Source organism: Macrosteles quadrilineatus, unplaced genomic scaffold (genome assembly GCF_028750875.1).
Source record: "Macrosteles quadrilineatus isolate MER2022 unplaced genomic scaffold, UCM_ALF_1.0 Scaffold_360__1_contigs__length_86940, whole genome shotgun sequence".
Lineage (NCBI taxonomy): Eukaryota > Metazoa > Arthropoda > Insecta > Hemiptera > Cicadellidae > Macrosteles > Macrosteles quadrilineatus.
The window spans coordinates 63,105-86,941 of record NW_026542953.1 but is presented as its reverse complement, the minus strand read 5'-3'; the positions used below and the strand labels follow the sequence as shown (position 1 = coordinate 86,941).

The 23,837-nt window shown below is 35.4% G+C and overlaps 1 protein-coding gene across 1 annotated transcript; it reads right to left on the bottom strand.

Annotated features, from left to right (window-relative positions):
• Positions 1-880: 880 nt before the first annotated feature.
• LOC128982466 (tyrosine-protein phosphatase non-receptor type 4-like) lies at positions 881-23,514 on the bottom strand (the record flags this gene model as incomplete). Its single annotated transcript, XM_054401427.1, has 15 exons — positions 23,358-23,514; positions 19,501-19,546; positions 13,946-14,093; positions 11,912-12,040; positions 11,307-11,349; positions 10,558-10,728; positions 10,015-10,135; positions 6,962-7,049; positions 6,238-6,390; positions 4,408-4,674; positions 4,061-4,200; positions 3,152-3,302; positions 2,509-2,673; positions 1,863-1,980; positions 881-1,132 (listed from the first exon to the last, which is right to left on the bottom strand). Coding segments are annotated over exons 3-15 (1,945 nt in total), but the record flags the coding sequence as incomplete, so codon positions are not given.
• Positions 23,515-23,837: the final 323 nt, after the last annotated feature.

Sequence of the window (23,837 nt, the reverse complement as noted above, 5' to 3'; positions counted from 1 at the left end):
ACACTTACACCAACAGGGTAAAATAACTAAAACTGAAGATGAAATTTATGGAACAAAGTGAATTTTTACATTCATCACCTCTAATGGCAATTCTGTTTATTACCACATAATTTACATTTGGTTAACTAAAGGGATGGACATTGATGGGTCCCAAAACTTTTATACGGGATTTAAATTATTTTGGAATTTTCTCTGGACTCAATTTGTTTCAAAGGTCATAGATTTTGCCGTGATTGCGAGTTGCGACAATGATGTCTCCATCCCTAAAGCAGAACAGTAGGCGACAGTGCGGTATTGTTGCGGATAGAGCAAAAGGTATTTTTAGTAGGATTGGACCTGTGTAAAAAAAGCAGAAATGCAGTATCAAGATTGCAGAACGGGATCACAGGAGACGATGAGGGTGTCTCTGGGACTGAGGGATATGTGACGATTTTGCCTGTGCGCCAGGGAGAAGTTTCTGCAATCGTGGGAGATTGTTACGATTTCGTCACTATGGCAGACAACTCGATTAAGTCTGTGCGATTTTGGGAGATGTTGATGACAACAAAAATCAAAATCATTCTAACATATCTTGAGAAGATGTGTCAATTATATTCTCCTAATTTTGTTTATTACCTTATAGTTTTATTGAGGGGTTTGGTTTTAATCTTGGTTTTACTTCTCTGTGTTTTTTTGTAACTGTGATTTTCCAACTTTTGCTGTTTTTTCTACTAATTTTGTTAGGTTTCAGATACTTTCTTATCCAAGAACAAGATCAGATTCCAGATCCTAAAACGTCAACCATGTTACATTAATGTAACTTTGTTTTTATTTATCATAATGTAAAATGTACACAATATCTTAAATAACATAACCAGCTACTTCAACAACTGCCACTCACATGGTGATATGTCTCTGTATCTGTTTTTGACTTGGTTCTCGGCACGCTTGGCGTCTGCGGTGGACATGCCAGGTTTCTTACGGTACAGTTTGTCAAACTGTTGCAGCAGCGCCCCGCTAGCCAGTCCGTCGGCCAGCAGCAGCATGGACTGTCCGAGGGCGTCGCTGCCTAAAGTGATGGGGTGTGGCGTGTCTGTGTCTGGCACATACTGATATGCCGGCTCCTCCTCCAGGTTATCTGCTTCATACACAGCTGCGGACACACAACACTTGGCATGAAAATATCAGTTTATTGGAGGAAAAGGCACTTAGCTTAGAAACATCATACTGGAAGATGGAATGGAATCACAACTTACCCTAGAAAAGAATAGTTACACAGCACAAAAGTAGTTCACAACAAAAATAATTTGATATTTCGCCACTACAAGGGGGTTTCAGAAGGAAGTAGTAGAAGATAAGAAGCAAGTAGTAAGAACCTTCTGAAGAATAATAATGTACCGGTAACAGAAGAATAATAAGAACTAAGAACATAGACATAGATGACTACATGAATTATTTTGCAATAGTAGGCCTAGGATGTTCATGGTAAAAAGCAGATACAGTGGCAAAAAAAATTAAGACCAAGCTTGGTCTTAATGCAAAGCACGCTTCAACTAGTGCTTCAACTTATTCCCGTAGGGATTGGACTTTTGCATCGGTGTGGATAGTTGGGAACTCTTGGGATTTAAAATGGAAACAGGTCCCAAATTTGTCTTTTACTAGAAACTCAATGAGTCGTATAGTAAAAGATTGCCCTCCACAAGCTTTAATTACCAAGTAGATTAGCTTGTCACCACAACTCTGCAGAAGCACAAACTCAAAGAGCTAGATTTGGCTCCATAACAACAGGGCAGACGATTAATTAAATTTTGATTACAAAGGTAAAGTGTCTCAAGCAATATATATTTGAAGTTTGAGTATTAGTTGACTGATACTGCACTTACCATTAGGTCTGACTGTGAGTATGAGTTCGCCCATCCTGGAGTCTCTGGCCGCTCTTATCAGATTCACTACCTGGTCATGCTGCATGTGACCCACATCCACCCCGTTGATTAGAAGCACCTGTGGATACAGAAATGTTCAAGCACAGAACTTTAATTTAAGTCAAATTAACTGGGTTGAAACTATTTTTTCAAATTTATGTTTCTTATGACTCTAGTATTAACTTTACACCCTCATTGCGAACTGGCATAACATAAACATGGGAGTGATATGGCTATGTTACTTGTACCATAGATAAAACATACTCCCTGAGTAGATTTCTCATCCTTAGAGTGCTAAAGCCAATTTTATTGTTAGTTCTGTTCGGTGCACTGTAAAGGTCGTGTTTTGTTTACAATTTGTTTCTTTATTCAGTCGTTTAAAACCCTGTTTAACCAAATAAAACGATATAATCATAAACAATAACTCGTCCCCTAATGACCAAACAGTAAACCACAAATCATGAAATTAACCCTAAAATAATAGAAACAAAATTTTGACACTAGCAATCAGTGTCATCGTACATGAACTAGACTTGAAAAACAAGCTTCAAAATTTACAATGGAATGAGAAGTCTACTTCTGTATGTTAGTCTATGATTGTACTGACCTGGTCCCCTTCGCTCAGTTTGGGGTAGCAAGTGTCCGCTGGCGTGTTAGGAGCCACCCTGGACACTAGGATAGGCATGTTCAGGTCACTTCCACCCTTCACATTGAACCCGAACCTGCCTTGCTCATCCGGCCTCATCCTGATGGACACTAGCCCTTCTTCCGTCTGGAAAAATATCTTAAAGGCTGTAGGTCTACATGTCAGTGATCCAAAACAAGTTAGATATTTGTTTGTGTTTATCAACAATATTGGCATTTAAAATATTTATTGGACGGGAACAATCCATACACTGGCCAAGTTACTTAAGTCGATCTTTAGTTAGATAGTATTTATAGTCATTTATAGCTTGATGGGAAAAATAGTTAAGAATTGACTTTTCTTGTGAGTTTCCAATCACACAATTTTCACAGTCGTGTTGGGTATAGGTATAGAAATAGATTTTTGCCGATCGATTCTTGAGACTGATACCAATGTCCAAGTGTTAGTGGATTTAGAATCTAGACATCCCTAGTTAAAAGTGCTGTAAACTTCCTGGAACTCATCTCTGAGGGCAAGTTCGTTATTAATTCCTTCTTCCTCTATGTATTCCAAAAGTATTATTTCCTGCAAAAACCAACTCGGGTATTAAGGCAAATAAAAATACCTGTACAGGAGGTAGTTGTTCTCCATACAAGGGGGTTTCAAACAGTCTATCACTATCAGTCTCGTCGTCTGCGTAGGTGATGGTGCGAGCTGGCATTCCCGGAGTGAACGCTGCATGAGGCTCGTCTACTCTCTCAAGAAACCCTCCCTCCCTGCAAACACAAGTTACAGTTAACTATTGATAAATTGTCAGCTTAATAGTCAATCACACGATTTATATCAGTCAGGTGAAAAGTTAGTGGTTCAAACTAGATACTGTTGTACTTTTTCTTGAAGCTTGTAATAACACACCAGATAGGAAGCATTAAATTTTGACTGCCAAAGAAAAACTACTATTTGGGAGCCTGATTATCAAATTTCATGTACAATAGTTTCAAAGTTGCTTGGACACCTGTCCTATGTTAAATTCTAAACCTAAAACAGGGTAAGTAGAAGGTGGTTTATACAATATTTATGTAGGGATTTGCGGGTCATCAATATTTTGAGGTCAGATGGGCCAACAATTGGCCTGAGGGATACGTTTGGGCTGGAAAAAATGTTCACCTTGATGCGCCATTGAAGAATGACAATTTTGCTACAATTGCGTGGGGTGTTCAACAGTTAAGCCGCAATCGTGAAAGACAACCATGATGTTATCATGACCACAGATTTCATTGATTCTATATTTCACTGTGACTGCAGGAGACGATCGTGTTTACGTCAAGACTACAGAACATGTTATGGATTTCACTGTGACCATGGAAGGTATTCATGACATACCGTGATATGAGAGATGTGCAGTATTATTTATAAACCGATTGAAGTACACAATTAATATTTTTTTCAATCAAACCGATATTGACCAAACTTGTCACCCTAAACTGAAGTTGGCCCCCAGACCCCTATATTCGTGGTGTATTTGGTGACTTACTCATCAGAGATGTGTGTGTTCTGTTCTCCCCAGGCTAGGCGAGGTTCCCGGGCACCCACACTGGTCACCTTGTGGTCGTGTGGTCGCGAAGGTCGCAGTGACGGCCCCCCACTAGCCTTCAACCCACCAGGCTGTGGCACCTGCATATACAACATTTCTTGATAACTGTTGGCTATTTTAACCCATTTTCATGTTGAAATTTTAATACCTACCTAACTTAACTACAAACAGAAATTCACAACTACACAAAGCAAGGTTGGTTGAGTAGTGGTGACTCTGGTGGCAAAACCAAAAAATAACCAGAAACTGAATGTTTGGTGTAGGCCTAAATATAACAGCTGACTCACCGTTTGACGTATCACCCGCTTAGTAGGGCTGCGTATGAAAGTTCGGTCGACCGTGCGCTGCGAGCTACGCGAGTCCTCCAACGTCTGACACTGAGTGCGACCCGAGTAGGAGAACTTTGACCCAAGTGAGAGGAAGCGTCGTCCGCGCGAGGTCTGCGGAGAGTGCAGTCGGAAGAACGTGTGATGCTCGACACAAGACTTCCACAAGTTCTTGCACGAGCGATACGTCACCACGTTGAACCCCAGCAACGTGTCGTAGTTTTCACTCTGAACAGAAATAATGTTATGTATTAATATTAACAATGAAAAAGAGTGGAGAGGAAGGGCAATAAGTGTACAGTATGATTGAAAGGGAAATTGATGCCATAGAAGAGTTTAATGACTACAGTAATATGACTATTGTGGCCCTAAGGAGAGATAATTGTGTGAAAACTGGTTATGAATTCTGTGGTGATGTGATGTATTGATTGTAATTAAGTGAAATGTGTTGGTAATTGGCTGTTGTGGGTGCTAGGGCCTGGTGGACCCTAGCATGTTGCAATTAAGAACGTGCTGTCCTCTACTACCATCTTAAAATGACAATTTAATTGGAAACGTTGTTGAAAAACCAGAGGGCGGAAATCTTTACCCAAACCAGAAGCAGGCCAAGCCAGCTTTGATTACTTATAATTTAACTAGAAAACATAACTATAGCTAACCTTCCAAACTAAAATAGTGCTAAATAGTGTTAATGGAAATGATGATAAAACAGGTCAATTCCTTTCCCTAACTTACTGAACCAATTTGGACTCATAAGGCGATTCCTGAATAAATTAATATTTAAACCTTCAACGTGGTGACTGTTGCATGTCTAGGAATGATTACCTCGTTAAGCGAAGTAATCATATATTTTGGAATTACATTTCTGCGAATGGGGCGAAAATATGGACTATAATAAACAGACCGAAAGGGGCGCGCTGATCGGAAGGGCAGGCGATTTTGTTGAGTGGCACTATATAAAATAGTGGCGCTAAGCGTCACACTATGAGAAATATAACCAAATAACTTCTTGATCAGCATTGTACGTGTTATTAAATTTACGGAAAGTAAATAAAAGAAACGTCTTATAACACTTAAAACATATATTTACGCTTATACTGTTACTCACAAGACGGTAAATATACAAAACAGATAGTAAGTGGTGATCGATTTCGATTGGACACTCCAATCATCATCTGTCAGACCCAATAGGCGAATGACAAGAATCTTAATGGCGGGACTACTTATACCCTATTGGCTACCGGAAATATAACCAGGAATAAGTTATGAAGGAGTAGCAAAATTGAGAAATCTGAATTTACGTTTAGTTCCACATGTTTTGGATGGCACCAGTGGAATACAAAGCCCAATCGTGGGCAAAATATAGAATATGAATAACTTTATGTATTTAGTATGTGCTTAAAAACGTTACTAAGCCTTTTTGGGTGGTGGTTTTATTGTTAAAAATGTATTTTTTATTTATTTTCTTTATTGTGCTCAATCAATCAATTTTTTGTATTAATTTTTTACGATCTCTGGATAGTCATCATTCCATAGATTTAAATTTCAATCTAAATTTTCCATTGATATACTACAAGAAAAGTTTCAACCATAATATACAAAATATGGGTACATGACTATACTACGAATGTATACAAAAACGTGCTGAAAGATTACCAGATGACTAGCAATATTTTTATATAGTAGTTGTGATTATTAAATTTTTACTATTTCATTGATTGATATTAAATTTGCCCAACAAAACCCAATCATGTTAGACATCTATTTTACCATGGCTTAATTTCAACATACCTGTTCCCTCCGCAGCTGAATGAAGAACTGTTTCCTCTTGAAGGATATCTTGACGATTTTCCCCCAGGAGAAGATGTTGATCCTGACTCCGTTCTGGAACACGACTAACCCCATTGATGTGACCCCCAGCTGCAGCTCCTTGCCTCCCACATCCTGGACAAAGTTGAGAAACACTCATGATTCATACAGTTTTTGATGGGAAAAAGCATTTGGCTTAGGAATACAGGGAAGAAGTAAAGGATACACAACGAACTTACCAGAGAAAAGAGTTCCAGGCGGATTAAAAAACACAAAAAAGTGAATAACACAATTAATTTTATATTTTGCCTCTACAAGGAGGTCTCTTCAAAGGGAAGTAGTGGAATGGCACCAACAAAAATGGCAGTTTAATCAGCCTGAATCAGTGATATGATGGTAAGACTGATTTAGAGTGTTTATACAGTTTAAACAGTGCCAGTTTTTTAAGAGCTAATTTTACGATCATGTGATCTTCACAGACTAGTTGGGACTTTTGGCGATTGATTCTCAATACTGATACCAACGTTGAAGTATCAGTGTATCAAGAATTGACAAATTCCTAGTCATAACTGATTCCACAATGTAATCACAATGCTCACACAACTCAAACTTAACTCAATTTAAAAATCATATCTAACATGTTTGATCGGATTAGGGGTAATCAGAGAAATATTTTCTAAGTTTAAGTACAACTTTGTCAACTGACCCTGGCTTTGTGAAGGTCAACTCCATACATCTCCAGACGCTTGGCATGATCTAGGAAGTTAAACTCCGCATCAGCTGGTGTTTGGCCCCTAAAACAAACATTACCACAAAACTTAAAATCATCTTCAACTGTATATAATAGTGTGACAAACCTCTCTTGCAAAATAACCTAAAAAGAAAACATTTTTTAAAGAAAATTACTCTGATAAAAAGGGTTTTATGCCAGGGGTAAGGGGGTTCGGTACCCCCTATGTTAGCAATGTTAACATAATGTACCTTTTCTCAAAAACCATAGCAACTATGACAATGCAATTTTTGTAGGTTGTTTATGGTAACCTTAGCAACAATTTAACACAGGGATTTTAAAATGTAAAAACTTTTAGGTATTAAAAAATTTTTTTTTTGGAAAACATAAAAAATGTCATGAAATTTACTAATTAGGCATTCCTAAAATCAGTTAAAACCTAACTAGAACAAAACCCATGTGTTAAAATTATCTGTTACACCTAATAAATAAGTGGTTAAAATTTCAGGGCTCTAGCTTTAATAGTTTCTGAGAAAAGGTACATTTTATATAAAAAAAACAAAACTTTCGGAAAAACGAGTTTAAACTTACAGTAAATGGTAGTCAGTACATTCCTGAAGCATAAGAAGGTCCTGCTTTGCTATCCTCAACATCAAACTCATCTTCAAGCTTTCTTTTGGCAATCTCCTTACTATGTCTGATCTTCTTTTGAATTTCTTGAGCTTCTCGGTCACTTTTCGCGATACGCACCATGTCCAAGTCTTTTAATATTTTGCAGCAATTAGTGCCGGGGGCGATTCCTAACTTTCTTAAAACAAAACATTTGGCAATATTCCCTTCATTAAAGTATGCCACTGCATCAAAAACCCCTAGTTCTAGAGTGTTAAGGGCCACAAAATTAATTTTGGGTAGTCGGCTCCAGATAATATTATTTACCGATTCATTCGGATTCTGGGTTTTGCCATGCAAGCACTTGCGAAGAAGGTCCTTATTACTCAGGTCCCTGAAAATGTCCTTTAATTCTAACATAGTGTGTTCTGGCAAATGAAAATGTTTACTGTGGTCATATGGAGTTCCTGAAGCTACTGACTTTTTATACTTGCACCATGAGTTTTCAGGACAGAGGCCATGCTGCGGTTTTTCATTGCTACTCTGTAAGTGGAAATATTCCGCCCAAACATCCCTTCGCATTGCTTCTAAATTGTTAGGGTTACGTCTGATGGCAAGGCCATAATATTTTTGTATCTTTAAAATGTCTGCATCAGTTAATTTAAATTCAGCTTCCTTTTTCTTCTTTTCCTTTTTCTTTGCTGGTTTACCTTCCGCCGACTTCTTTTCTTCATCTGCTTTCTTCTTTTCTGCCATCTTCTGTGCTGTCTTCTTCTTTTTTAAATCCATTAATCTTCTTCCCATTCTTTTTTGCACATGTCCAATGCACTCTAGTTTTTTTAATTCAATGTCCTGGCCATATATATGTAAGTCTGCTACTTGTTGAAAAGCTTTTGAGTCGCCGTCACCTAAGTAATATTCATATCGCACATCGCGTTCAAGAGATCGTTCAAATATTTCTTTCACCCCACTTATCTCCATTCCTCCACTAACACCTATGTAGTTTGCATAGCATTTTTCTTCATGCTTATTACTATATTTATCCTTACATCTACAGAACTTAGATCTAACCGCTACGTCTATGACTTTTCCTGTGTCAAAGCTAGTGGCTGTGACAACGCCGTTGAGGGACGTGTGCCCACGTTTTTGCCAAGACCCATCTAATGCTATGCTTAGGTCACTGTTCCCATCATTTTTCTCCACAGCTTCTTTTAGGGCATTGTCCATTGAAGTTTTAGCTACATTACTAACAGCTTTTCCAATTACATCTACATATGGAGAAAATCTAGTCGGCGGAGGAGGAAGATTCATTACTCCGGCTAACGTTTTGCCGGCAGTAGGTCCTTTGCCAATGGTGCGAAGACCATACACATATCTTATGTTAATATCAAACAAATGTTTTGGTTTATTTAAATTAGATAGGCCTACTGGTACTTGAGGTGATGAAAAGAATTTGCTTTTGTCATCACAGTTTGTACAACTTACAACTATTTCGTAGGCTAAGCCGAACTGTCGCTCAAAATTTATTGTGAGATTACTACCACAGGTCTGACAGACTCCAAACTTGCAAAACATTTCCTTGAAGACACTTGTGTCTATTATCAGGTTGAACTCATTGGAATGGTACTCACTATATCTATCTAAATTAGGAGTTATTTTAGTATTTGAAGCCCCTTTACTAAGTTCGGGTTCAGGGTTAGGCCTAGGATTAGGGGAATGTTCAGTTGTGTTGCCTACAGGACACTTAGGTTTCCCAACTAGCCTACGTTTTTTGAACACTTTGGGAACTGTAGATCTCGGCATTGTTACTATAGGCCTAAATCACTAAAACCTATTTCACATAAAACACAACAAACTGAACTAAACTTATTCACATAACCAAATTTTACTCACAACACTGGTAAGAAAGTAAACAAACAACAATAAAAACTAAGGCTATGTCCAGCTGGTAGGATTGTCAAGCCAAGCTGTCTGTAAAAGCATGGTGACCAACATAGGAAAATAAAATCAATAAGTAATGTTCAGTCATTGACACTCTATGTATGAACATGCAATATTTTATCTCACTTTTAGAGCTAAAACCTGAGTGCTGCATTATTTTCGAAAAATTTTATCTATTGTTTATAAGGCAACAACCCTTATAATTTATATGTTTCTGAAATCAGAAAAAAACCGAGAATAATATAAAAATATAAAAAAAAAATATATTTTTTTTTTTATTTTGAGGTACCGAACCCCCGGATTTTGTAATTGATTTGATTAACAACAGGCTTATCTTATTGACAAAAATCGATAAAAGTGCACATATAAAAATATTTTTTAGCTACTAGCTTTTTCTTCAAGAACAACTTGGTAAGTAATGGTTTTAAGATGGGTAAACTAGACAAAATTCATGACGTAGAAGCATATCTATGGCTCACTTGTGTAGTTTGTGGAGCTCAGCAATCTTCTTCTCCATCTCGTCAGTCTGGTTGGGGACCAGCTGTAGACCAGACAGATACCTCGGTCCATGCTCCTCGGGATTGTAGTCTCCCAGCTCAGCTGTTCAACATAACCTCAACATTACACAACTGTCACTGCAGCTAGACACATGTGGTAACAACGGAGAAGTAAGAAACAGAGGATACATTCAATGGTACACTTAATCGGTGTCTAGCACCATTTGCTGGTGTCTAGGGCAAATTCAATTTGTCGTCTCCTCCTGCTCTCCTTTCCCCCTCGCTATCATGTACTGCAGCGCTCACGCTTAAGGAAGACCCTGTGCGCTACAACTGCTGTACAAAAATGCTATGTGGCCATCGCCGTTCAGGCTTTTCCTTGCTTGTTAAAAGTACATTTCCGCCCCACAATACCAGAGCTAAAAGCGCACGGTTGTCCCATAAGCTTTAATCCTCTCTATCGTATTTATCTGGTAGTTAGGACTATTGGAGAACTAATACCAATTTTAACTCCAATATACTCACACTGCACAGTGTAGCTGGCCAGTAGACACGCAGTGCTAGGAGGTAGTAGCAGACGACCAGTCATAATGTCCTTGCGTATCTGTAGATAGAAGTGGTACCTTGTGTACTCCTCCTGCAGCTTGCTGGGGTCTGACACGTAGAACTTGACGCAGAAATACAGGTTTCCATTGCCTATTGACAAAGTGTGGATATTTTAAGTTAGAAATATTGGCTAAGATTATTTAGTACACCCTTCATATCCTCCAACATTAGGCGTTAGCTCGGAACTGTTTACACATTACTTCAGGCTAAGCCTAGAGGGTCGTGGAATTATCCGCTGGAGCCATTGGTGAATGGCAGGATTTGAACCAGGAACTTTGTAGACTGAAGCACTGTGTCATTACCACTATATCAGCCTATACTCATACTTGCCCCCCTTAATAATATTTTTTAGCTGATTACTGTTGTTACAGAGTACCAGCATCAAATTAGAAATTATTAAAAACAAACATATTAAAGACAAACTCAAACTATCTTTACAGAGCTTATGTCCAAGGCAGTAGGCTTGTGTTTGATCTTAAACCACACATTTCTCCAGGGGAAAGCTCTTATTGACTGTGCTACATTACAATACCCTGCTTCACACCCTCAAAACTAACCAGGCTTATCAGCTTGCCCAGGAGATAGCTATGAAAATTTTCCCTTATATATGTTTTTTATTTTTTTTTTTACATTTCTTAATTTTTTTAACTATTGTATCAAACCTTTACCTCTTAACTGCTTTTTGACTGGTTTCACAGGGTCTAGCCAGCGCTGAAACAAAAATTCAATTTCTTAGTTACTCTAGCTTATTTTTTTCCTTAATAATTTGAAGTACCGGTACAGTGGAACCTTGATAACAAGACACTCAATAGTCCAACTAAAAAGTATCCAATTAAAGAACCCTCAATTTTGTATTTAGGTAGGCCTACTCTTATAACCACATATTGCAAACTAGTTTTATTTTTAATCCCCATGAGGGCCTTGTTATTAAGGTATACCCACATACTTAAGTAAAAGAACCCAAAACATAAAAAAATTCTCACTTTATATTTGTCTGCATATTTGTTATCTCTCCTTTCAAAAAATTGTTCAGGCTAAATTTTACAAAAAATAAATAGCTGCAAAATATTAACAAATAAGACAACAATTGCTAGGTCTTAAAAATTTAAAAAAAATATGCTAATTTAGATTTTAAGATAAGATGATCTAGCATAAATTAATGTATCTAATAGTGATGATCCAGGTATTATCCTGACATTGAATGCAGCTAAGTTAAGCTAAGATTCCACACAAAAGTGTACCATTCCAGGTAAAACCGTCATGTTCAATTTACCATGAGATCAGAATTAGGTGGGTTAGGAAGTACTCCGGTTTCAGAGAATTGCAGTCCAAAATAATCTTTCTCTATCAGCTCCAGATGTTGAAAGACTGACTCCAGCAAGACTTGCCCCTTGGCTCTTTTCTGAAAAAATGAACGTAGCCAGATATTAACAAATCATTCTTTTAGTTACGGTAATTGCATGCAATAATAACTTCTACCCTTTCGAGAACATAGAGCCTTAAGTGGATTTTTACATTGTATGGAATAAACTTAATATTAAGCTTAGTTGTACAGGGTGTCACAAAAAAGTGTGATGGGCTATACAGGACCTAATTCTACATGCAAAAATAAGTCAAAAATGAAGAATAATTTTTTTTGGATTTCGGCTTAGTTTAGCCGTAATCCGCCATTTTGTTTTTTGGGGAAAATATTTATTATTTCAAAATCCCTTTGAGATATTTTTACGAAACTTGGCAAAATTGTTTACACTATAGTAAGTAACATTTATAAAAAGAATTATTATTTTAACTTTTCAAATTTCAAAATGGCGGCCGTTTGAATTTTTTAATGCCAAATTTCATGAAAACCGGTACCTAAATCAAAATTTTAAAAGACACAAAAGTTTTAGTATTTATTATGTATGACAAATCCAACAAAACAAAAATGAATAAAATCGGTTCATAAATAAAGAAGCTGTGTTTATTTTAGTAATTTAGACTGAAATTACTTAATACGTTACATAAATTATTACATTACATTTAATACATTTTAATATTAATAATTTCAGTCTAAATTACTAAAATAAACACAGCTTATTTATTTATGAACCGATTTTATTCATTTTTGTTTTGTTGGATTTGTTATAATAAATACTAAAACTTTTGTGTCTTACAAAATTTTGATTTATGTACCGGTTTTCATGAAATTTGGCATTAAAAAATTCAAACGGCCGCCATTTTGAAATTTGGAAAGTTAAAATAATGATTTTTTTTATAAATGTTACTTACTATAGTGTAAACAATTTTGCCAAGTTTCGTAAAAATATCTCAAAGGGATTTTGAAATAATAAATATTTTCCCCAAAAAACAAAATGGCGGATTACGGCTAAACAAAGCCGAAATCCAAAAAATTGTATTCTTCATTTTTGACTTATTTTTGCATGTAGAATTAGGTCCTGTATAGCCCATCACACTTTTTTGTGACACCCTGTATATAGTGAGGAGATAAGACGTTTAGGATGAAATAGTAAACTTGCATTAATCTGGACTCCATGAATGTTTTTTTGTTTATCCAAACAGACAATTGACAGCAGTTGATAAAATTTAACAGCTATGTTAGAAATGCCCCATTGAAAACCACAACGTTTTTTTGCATTGTTTAAAATGCTTCAGTAGTTTACTATTCTTATTCAACTCAGAATAGACAATTTAGCTTCTATTCTGTAAAAGGTATTACGTGTAAGAGGTACCAAATGCCTCCAGGAGATATTAAGTTTTGATAATTTAATCTGAACTTTCATTGATCAGGAAGACTTGGGTCCCAAAATAGTCCTGAATAATTATGGTTAACTCTAAATATCATGAAACTGTGAAAATTCAGAATTATTTCTCTTAGATCCAAAATTAGGCCCTATTATACTGATTTCATTTTCCTACTCCAGTCATAGATGAAGAGTTCAAGTATTCCACTAAGTAAGTAAATACTTAATATGACCATGGTTGTCATGATTGCAGATGAAAATCAAGCTATATATTTTTAATTTTGACACCCTAAGCACTTTTGCTATTGCCGATTTAAATTAGGATTGTTGTCAGGATGGTAAGCTTGTTTGTATGTGAAAGTCCTCTTTAAAACAAAAACACAAAGAATTTTACCCAATAGTAACCTCAATTCAGTCATCTCCCTTCCCTACGCTTGACATTTCTTGAGTTAAAGTGCTGTGAGTAACATTAGTTGACTATTTTCCATTCACACAAGCCTGCTATCCGTAACTTAAATCCTTAAAACCTAAACCCTAAGTTACATTCTCTGTAGCACTAATCTTACCTCTAGTTGGAAGCAGTGCTGCGTGTCGTCCAGGAACACGACAGTCGCGCTGAGTGTCTTTAGTCTGTCACGCGCCAGCTCCGACGCTCGCACGTTGTACGTCCCGCTGGAGCCCCCGAGGGCGCGCCGCGACACGCTCTCAATCATCCTGTCACAACATGCAAAACAGTTCAGAAAACACACTCCCTCCAAAATTTTTCATCATCAAAACAAAATTTTAAAAATCAGATTTGCAAGACGTAATGTAGTGGTCTTCGGCAACTTTTACAGGATTTAAACCATATTGTGGCATTCCCAAAAAAACAGCAATGTAAGCAATAAACTCGTGGGCGCACCACGCAAGAAGAGATGGACGGCTTGCTCAGGTCTTAAGATGAGTAAACGCACAATAAGTCTCCCTCAGTTCAGCTGCGGAAATCCTCTCATTGGAGGATTATTTTATCGTAGGGCACCAACAACCTAGATAGCACATGCACGTGCATGTCCCTTTGTGGGAGTCTAATTATGCAGAAATCATGGTCTTTAAAATGAAACCACTGAGCATCTGCTTTCTGACTGTGAAAAGCTAGTCAGTAAAGACTGACTCCTAGGGTAAGTTGACAAAGGGACAGACAACTCCTCAGTAAGCTCTTATTAAGAAAAGCTGAAAATTTACAAGGATTGTAGATATTGAGTTTCTAGAGATTTTTCAGGGGAGTGCAAAAAGCCTGTGTGGCTGTCTCACATCAGACTACATATAACATTACCCTTAATGACAATAATGTGGTTAGTTACATAAAAAGAGAATATTCTGTTGTCAATAATATCTCTACACTATTCAAGATTCGAGATAATGGAATGCCTCAATAAGACAATGGTTTTTTAAGCAGCCATTTTATGGGCCAGAGCGAATGGAAGCAGCATGATCCACATTGTATATACTTTACTTACTTTAATCTTAAATAAAGGCAGAGTACATAGAGCAATAATCTTAGGGTGTATAAAACAACATATTACAAAGCGGATAAAGAAAAAGAGCAAAATAACTTAGCTAAAGCCAGAAATTGAGCATAGGAGAGTTGGAAGACTCTAAAGAAATATGGCACAACATCATAAAACAACACTTAATGATGAAAGGGAATCTACAGCAAATGGAAACAGTGAGACTGATGAGCTTTGTATATTTAGAGAGACAAGGATGAAACAAGAATATATGAAATCATTACAGTAAGAATATTTTAATAAGCTTTCTAACCATTTCAGAACTTTTACCAACATCAATGTTTTAACAGATATAAGTCCTATGGCTGCTACAAAATCCAGTTAAAACTCTTTTAGAAGTTTTAAAAATTTCCAAAATCAATATTGTGTATGGCAATTTCGCGTATGTTTATTTTGGCCTACTAACAATTTATTAGGTATTCATGTAAAACTAATATTTATAATTAACTAATATAACAAATATACTTGTATTTATCCGATTGTTTGTCAATTAATTAGTTTTAAGCATTTTGACAGTGTTTATAGTTCAATCTGAATTTTATCAATGCCAACAATGTTTCTAGTAAAGTTATCAGCACCTGACCCAAATGACTTATCTTCGTAAAGAACTGGTAACATTGGCTTGAATAAAATTCAAAATAAAAACTTTACCTAGTTTTTTTCAATAAAAAAAAACTGTTAATAACTTTGAATATTTTTTTAGAATTAAAAAAATTGGTGAAATTGAATCTTAACTTCAATCATTTTAACCATTTTCAACAGTTTACATTCACTTAATAAATTTAACCAAATTCAACTTAGATTTCTTGTGCCTAACCCTAAACAAAAAGGACAGATTTTAATTGTACAATCACACAACATATGACATTTTACAGAGTAGCTCATTCACTATAACAAAGTAAATATTTCATTCGACCACTAGATTTTTACTTGTTTATACAAGAATGTGCGGAGAGAAGCTCACTTAGCACATCGTCACAACAGCTCTCCACTAGGAGAGCCACTTGCCACCCTTCCGACACCTCCCCCTCCTCCGGCACTTACAACAGCAAGGGTGACCATTTCATTAACAAAGGTGTTCAACTCAAACTAACAAAATATCAGGTTTCCCAAGAAGAGGTCGCTACTTTTAGTAATATAGTAGGCATATACCAGACGCATAAAAAATGCTACCAACTTGATATTCCAAGCTACAAAAAAATTATGTGTAAGTAGAACTTGATTAACACCAATCAGAAAAATGGCAGAACAAGAAAATAATTGTGCATTTTCATTGAAGTAATTTTATTTACAAAACCATTATATAGTGGCTCTTGATTTGAAGAAAAAATTGTATAAAAAAAGTAAACAAAATTAAAGAGACAATTAAATGGTAAATAATAAATTAAATTGATTAATTTCATAACCTATCTTACAAACTGATGTCCATTAATTGCAATGCACTGTAGTTACACCCTGTAGTTTTGTCTCATATATTAATTTCAAAATAGCCACCTCTTTGAACAACTCCCTATATAAAAAAGTTAGCGTCTCATAAAAATGTGAAAACCACCAAACTAGGCTACCTAAAATGAAAGAAACATTCCTAAATTAAAAAGTAACATATTTTCAAATTAAGGAATTAGATGTATGAATTCGTAATAAATTACTCTTAGAAGCAACAGTTATAAAAAGTGTTTTATTATCATACTACGCTATAATTTCTGCTTTAATCAAGCTTTTGAGATGTGTTTGTGGCATTTAACTTTACTGAGTAGTTTAAAATTAAGTATCACTCGACACATGCTTATATTTCAGATTTGTATTACACTCTCCACAGGCTGTCCCCACAATGTATATATGTGATCGTTATAGCATCAAAAAAATTGTCAACACAGCCAAAGCTTATACAGGGTGATTGATATAAGTGTGCCAGCCATTTTATTCGAAAACTATAAGAGATATCAAAAAAAGTTAAATTAAAAAGTTAAGTGCCTTGGATTTTTTATTTAAAAAATTGTAGTCAAGTCGAAAAAATTATTTTATCCGCCATTTTTCCAATATGGCCACCAACTTTGATTTTTCTTATGGAACACCCTGTATATTTTATGATGTATTCCGGTAGAAAATGTAATTTTAAGACAATTTTATCTTGTGATTTTTTCATAAACCTAACCGTTGGTTTAAATTGTGAAATTCCGAATAGTTTATGAATAAAACAGCTGGCATGCTTGCTCAGGCCTTTATCGAAACCCTTTCTCATGCAGAAATTTCAAAACTTTAACCATTACAGTATTATCTTTGAAACGGTTAGGTTTATGAAAAAAATCACAAAAATGAAATCCACTTAAAATTACATTTTCTACCGGAATACCGGATCATAACATACAGGGTGTTCTATAAGAAAAATCAAAGTTGGCGGCCATATTGGAAAACTGGCGGCTAAAATAATTTTTTCCGACTTCACTAAAATTTGTTAAATAAAAAATCCAAGGCACTTACCATTTAACTTTTTTTTTAATCTCTTATAGTTTTAGAATAAAACGGCTGGCACACTTATATCAATCACCCTGTATATCTATCTGCAATGGTATGAAAAATAAAAAGGAAATTTCAAACTTTTCAAACACTTTGCAAGACTAGATAATCACCAATGATATCTTAAAACTACAAAATAAAATGAAACCAAATTTGTGTGTCACTCTAATTTTCTATTATCAAACTTAAACGGTCTTATCCAATATTAATCAACCCTTTATAGCTACACCACTATTTTCTTTACCGAATAAAATACAGATATAATGAAGTTTAAGCTTGAGTTGAGGTAGGAGAGTTATTTGATAAGTTACTTTTTGAATAAACAATTTTTTGAGATAAGAACACTTAAACATGGTAAGTCTGATTATGCCTGTTAAAATGTCATATTGGTATAAGATTTTCACATTTGAACGGATTTTGTTTTGTTTAGCAGGCTGAATGTTGAAGGCCACTCGTCACGCCTGACACGGAGTTAAGTGCAATGTCTCGCGTACAGGAAACACAGTAGAACACATTTTCACCATTAGCCTTCCGTCTAAAACAAGGCTCAACTGACTCAACTATCTTATCCAGCTCCCAGTTCAAATATTTGAGTCAACAAAAAAAGTTCCCTTCGACTAGATTTACCAGACAGTGAAACTGTAATTAAGAAAAACCGTTTCAGCTTACAACGGTTTTTTTATATGAAAAAAGACTTTCAATAACAAATTAAACTTATTTATTCAATATACTTAAAAATTCTTTTTTGAAACAGACAATCACATTTTTTTTGTAGGCTACCATTTAAATGGCTTCAAAACAAAACTTATAAAAATGGTTCACATAGACCCTTTAATCTAATAGAACAAACAACATCGAGTGACTAAAATATGAATTCTATTCTTTCATATAAACCTTTTTGTCTAATAAAAAATGTCTCATTTCAATGAACAAATACTGTCTAATGAGGAAAACGTTGTATGTTTAGGTCAAAAAAACTGAACTCAATAGATAAAAGTGAATAACATTGACTATTATTAATATTGGTAACTTAGTTCCACCAAACCAACACAAGAAAGTTTTTTTTTAATCTGATGATAATTTTTTGTATCAACATCTGCTCACCCACATGTCTTGCACATGTTTTACTGACGGAATAATTTGCCACCAAGCTAACTGAAAATGTTATGTTTGAATACAAAAAGATAAAAGCTGTTGATATCTAACATAGTCGATAGATAGGAATCAATTTTTATGAAATAGGCTAATGTTTAAGGTATCATCACTACCTAGAACAGGTATTCTAAAGGCCTACACTAAACATGAAATTTTGTCTATTTACAGAAAGTATTATTTTTTTTCAAATTTAGTTACGATAATTCACGTTTGTAAGGCACACAAAAAAAATATTAATACAATTTTTTTTGCTGCATAATGATAATTAAATTGAATGTTTGATCCAATGTTTGCTGTATCAAGTAAGGCACATATATATATTTTATTTTTATTTTAGCTCACTGTCAAGATAAAAAAGATCCTCCTTTGGGAAGAAATTTCTTGAAAAATTTAAATAAGTAGACCAATAGATGTGTTTGACAGTCGGAATAGTCCATGTACATTCTTTTAATCGATATATAGACTAAGTAGCCTAATTTAAATCAGCCGTAATATAGTACCGGTCAAAACCTTCACCGGCCAGACAAATTTTTTTTAAAAACCTAAATAGCAAATATTCAAAGTTTAGGCTAAATTACTAAAATTTTATTTTTTGCATAAGCCTAGGTTATTTTTATTTTTTCATTTTGTGTGTTCTTTACACCAGTAGCATTTCTAATGCTTTTAAAGGGAACTGTCCAAACCCTGGTTTTGTTACTATCTAACGTCAACCTTTTTGTTGGATAGCATCATTTATTCATAGCCCAATAAATTTATTATTTTGTTAACTTATTATTGAAAAGAATTAATAATAAATACGATTTGTACACTTAACATAGGGCCAAATATTGTTAAAAACCTGAGTTAAATTTTATAGGCTAACCAAAATCCACAACTCTAAGTAATAGTTTATCTTTTCTTACCTCAATCATATGACCAGATTCTTCAAAGCGTTGAAAATACCAATTCCTAGAACAAGAACAGTGATTAAAAATTAACATGAAAACTATAATATCTTAGTGTACATGCAACAAACCCACCATGGTAGGGATGGGATATATAGTTAGTTTTCAGTACGGTAATAGGTCTAGTCTGGAACATTCCTTAGTTTTTTGGTAATAAGTGAAATAACACTATAATTTTTGTGACCTATTATTTACCCTTCCAGGACGTTTCAGCCAGTAGTCCCATCGATACTATTCATTAATTAATTACATGGCCAGTGTTATTTCAATTCTTCGGCCTACCAGTTCAGACGACTTTACAAAAATAATATGATTCTCAGCAACTGTTACCAAGCGTTTACTATTAGGCCTACAGTAATTAATAGGGTGATATAGTCAGCGTTATTTCACTAGCTCATTCTAAACGGTTCAGAAAACGTTAGAAAAATAATAGGGTATTCTCAGTAATATTTTCAAATTTTCAATTGTTTTCACAACTTTTTTTCTACCTAAGCAAATTTTTATTGCAAGTTGCACATATGCTGTGCGTCTAAAGGGGGCCGTATTGATCAGCTGTAAATGGTGTAAAAAACTGTTTCCTACAGTCCCTCGACAAAGTGCGCTTCCTTGCACAGATTACAGTCCTACAGAAAGCCTTACTTTGGCGCACACCAGTTTTCCAACCAAACAACACAAAACAGCATGCTTTTATTATGCACGTAAACCGTTTACGCTTGAAAATAAGTTGGCAACACGAGATATTGCGACTACGATCAGCTGGTGCAGCGTTTCTTCCCATTTTGTTCAATGTTTGGATTTAACCTAACTTAAAAACGTGTTGTAGGCTACAGTGTTAATACAACTGCAAGAAAAATATAATATGTAATACAATTGCAAGCCTTTGCTGCACACAAGAAACTTACCAAACTCGCAGCTACGGCTTGTGCGTAAGTTTAAACATTTCTCTCGTGTGCAGCAAAGTGCCACTTCGCCCGCTAATTACACAAATAACTAGCCTACGGTATATTAGTTACTCTATAAATATAAAATTAACCTCATGTCTATGTGATTATTAGTTTTCTAATTATAAACCATCAAAATCAGATTTTTTTTTAAACACCCTGTATATTCCACTAGGTCTAACTTGATGTTATTTTACTAGGTTTACTTCAATCAAGAACACGTTTAAACAGACTGCCTACTTAAAACAAAGCAATAACGTGACTCAGCCGAACGGTTTTGTAAACAACAGATGTTACGAGATCAGTGATGCCAACACACCATAAATCAGAAATTTACCAAGAAAAAAAAAGTTATCGCAACAATAATATTAAAGTTAATGGCCTAAAGTAACTGGTGACGGAAAAGTAACAACATTGAAATAGGCTACCTAAATGACGTTTACAGGCTTTGAGGTAGGGCCTATATCTTATACGTGGTAGGAATATGCTTGTAGCTTTCAGATTGAGTTGCGTACATACATGGCCAACGCTCGCAATTGAATAGTGTTGTTGCCGTCGTATACATACGGTCAAAGCTTGGGGAGAATTAAAATAAAACTAAGTTACACCTGTAAAACTACCTAGAAGTAATATCTGATTTTTGTAAAAGCGAGTACCTACTTAAACGTGTAATTATCCTAATAAATCAGGCACAATAAACTAAAACAGCCTATTACCCGTTGTTGGCTTGCTTATTAATGTGTTTTTCCAAGAAAGACATAGGCCTAGGCCTAGTACAAAATTAGTAGCCTACATTACCAGTATATTAAAATTGTAGGTATTTATAGGTTTTAAAAAGAAAATCATATTTTGAGGTTGAGGCAAGAATGAATATAAATAGCCTAAATTAATTGCCGGATGCATTGCCGTTCTTGATTTTAAATTTAGCATTAAAAACCGCAAACAATAATTTTACTTATAATAAACTGTGTTGTCACCTCCTTGTGTTGTGTAGGCCTAATATAACATTTAACTAGAACTTTAAAGGAATAGAGAGGCCCTTTATTTACCTATTTATTTTATTTTTAGGACCGTACTCAAAACCCAATTTTACTGATTAGTTTCCACAAATGTATGCAGTTATTTGTTACCTACTGTTATACTTGATGTGTTAAATTACTCAAGTATAAACATGGCTTTTGCAGGATATTATAATGACTGACATTATAATTAACACCGTTTTTAAAAAGCTATGCGCATGCGCACAATAAAATTATGGCGGCACGGCAAGGACTTGAACAGGACAGGACAGCCGCATATCCGCAATTTAGGACAGTCTGCAAGCCAAAACTGTGAGTCCGACATTGGCGGAGACCGTGAGACCAGTGGAGAATGGCAGGAGTCCCGTGCTGCCCGCCCGGTCGGTTGGCAGCGTCCAGTCGGTATGGCAGCTCGGAATTGTCACTAGATTCTGTCTCTCAGACTTTCGAAAAAACGTAAACGGTGGAAGCTGTCGTCACTCAAATTACATTCAATGTACCCGTTACCCCAAAGCTAACGTATTTAATTATATAAAAAATAAAAGTATATAGGCCTAGGCCTATATTACATTTATAAAAAATAAAAGAAAGTTAAAAATATTACTTTTATAAAAAAATTTAAGTGTTAAAGTTTATATTACTTTTATAAAAATTGCCATGCTAGCCGCCTGACATTAACATGAGCCATCTTCGCCGCTAATAACCATGCTGAGGGGCGCCCCTAGGCATGTGCCTAGTGTTCCTTATGGTAAGTCCGCCACTGCCTAGGCCTAATACAATCTGGCAAGTGTCGACAAATTAGGGGTCAAAATACAGAACTCACAGACGAGTACTCAGTACAAATTCTTTAATTAAACGTAGGTTATTGCTCCTAGACTGCAACTAGGCTTATTTATTTTTGGCCTATAAATTATTGTTATTATTAGATGTCACCTTTTTGCATTTAAACATTGACTGTTGGCCTACTAATGGTAACTAAAATCGGTACTTCAGTATTAAACGGAGGCCACATTTTGTCAGCGCGCTGCGGCGGTTATGTTAGGTTAGGTTATCATAATAGAAAGTATCGTTCGATTCATAACGAAGCGAGGAAAGTCCTACACACATAATATTTACGATAACCCAACCTAACATAACCGCCGCAGCGCGCTGACAAAATGTGGCCTCCGTTTAATACTGAAGTACCCTAAAATCCTCTAATTTAAATGGTATCTCAATGGTTCAGCCTTAACTGGCCTATATCCGCCTTGCCTGTTTAAGCCCTATTATCGAGGTTCTACCGTAGGCTAGCTTGAACTGTAAGTTTACTGATAAATTTTATAGGCAGTGACCAGGATCCGAACCCACGACATCGCTGCCTTGGGCCCAAAGTCTGTGACGCTACCGACTGAGCCACTGACTCACAAACAACATAGCCTAAGTTAGGCCTAGTAACTTATGACCCATTCACCAAATATAAGAATACCTAGCCTACGGTAGCTGGGTAGGCTCATGCATGGGTAAAGTATAATAACCTTTCTTAACACAAAGTAAAGATGAAAAATATTTAAAATAAAAAAAAGGCTATCCTATTTTTATGGTCGATATAACTTAAGGGGTTTTGACCTAAATCAGATGACAGGTCTATTTAGGCTACCAACATGAATGTAAATTTATTGGTAAGTTGAATGCCAGCAAAATTTTAAATGTTGACATAACTGGGAGCAAGTATCCTAATAATACAAATATGCAAAAATAATGTTTAAGAATAAATAAGTGTATTTACAATAATAACCAATCAATAACAAACAAGGGCAAATGAGGGACCCCATCATCCCAAGTAAAATATAAATGCACTGAGCTAGAAAATACTTACCATTGTCTCATAGAAAGTGGAATATAATATTCCGGAACATAAATATATTTACATTTATCACACACATTATAATATGACAAATAATTATTGAGAATTAAAACAGACAAATGATACTTTATAAAAACAAAACATCATAATCTAAACAGACACAACAGCGTACAAACGAAACACAACACAACCACACATTACATTCACTTCACAATCCAATCACAATCACAAACTCGATCACATCATCACCACACCATAGGATCATACGGCAACGACAGAAAAAAGGTGGAAAACATAGTACAGAGTTTTAAGCCATAGATTTTATAATAAACACATAGAGGTTAGATATAGTTTGACTATATGCACTATAGGGAATAAATCATCATGGTTCTAAAGAAATTATTTTATCATCAGTATATTACCATTTGAGATGGGGTCACTACCTAAGTGCGTAAGCTAACCCAAATACCAGTGAATGGTGAGTTTATAGTG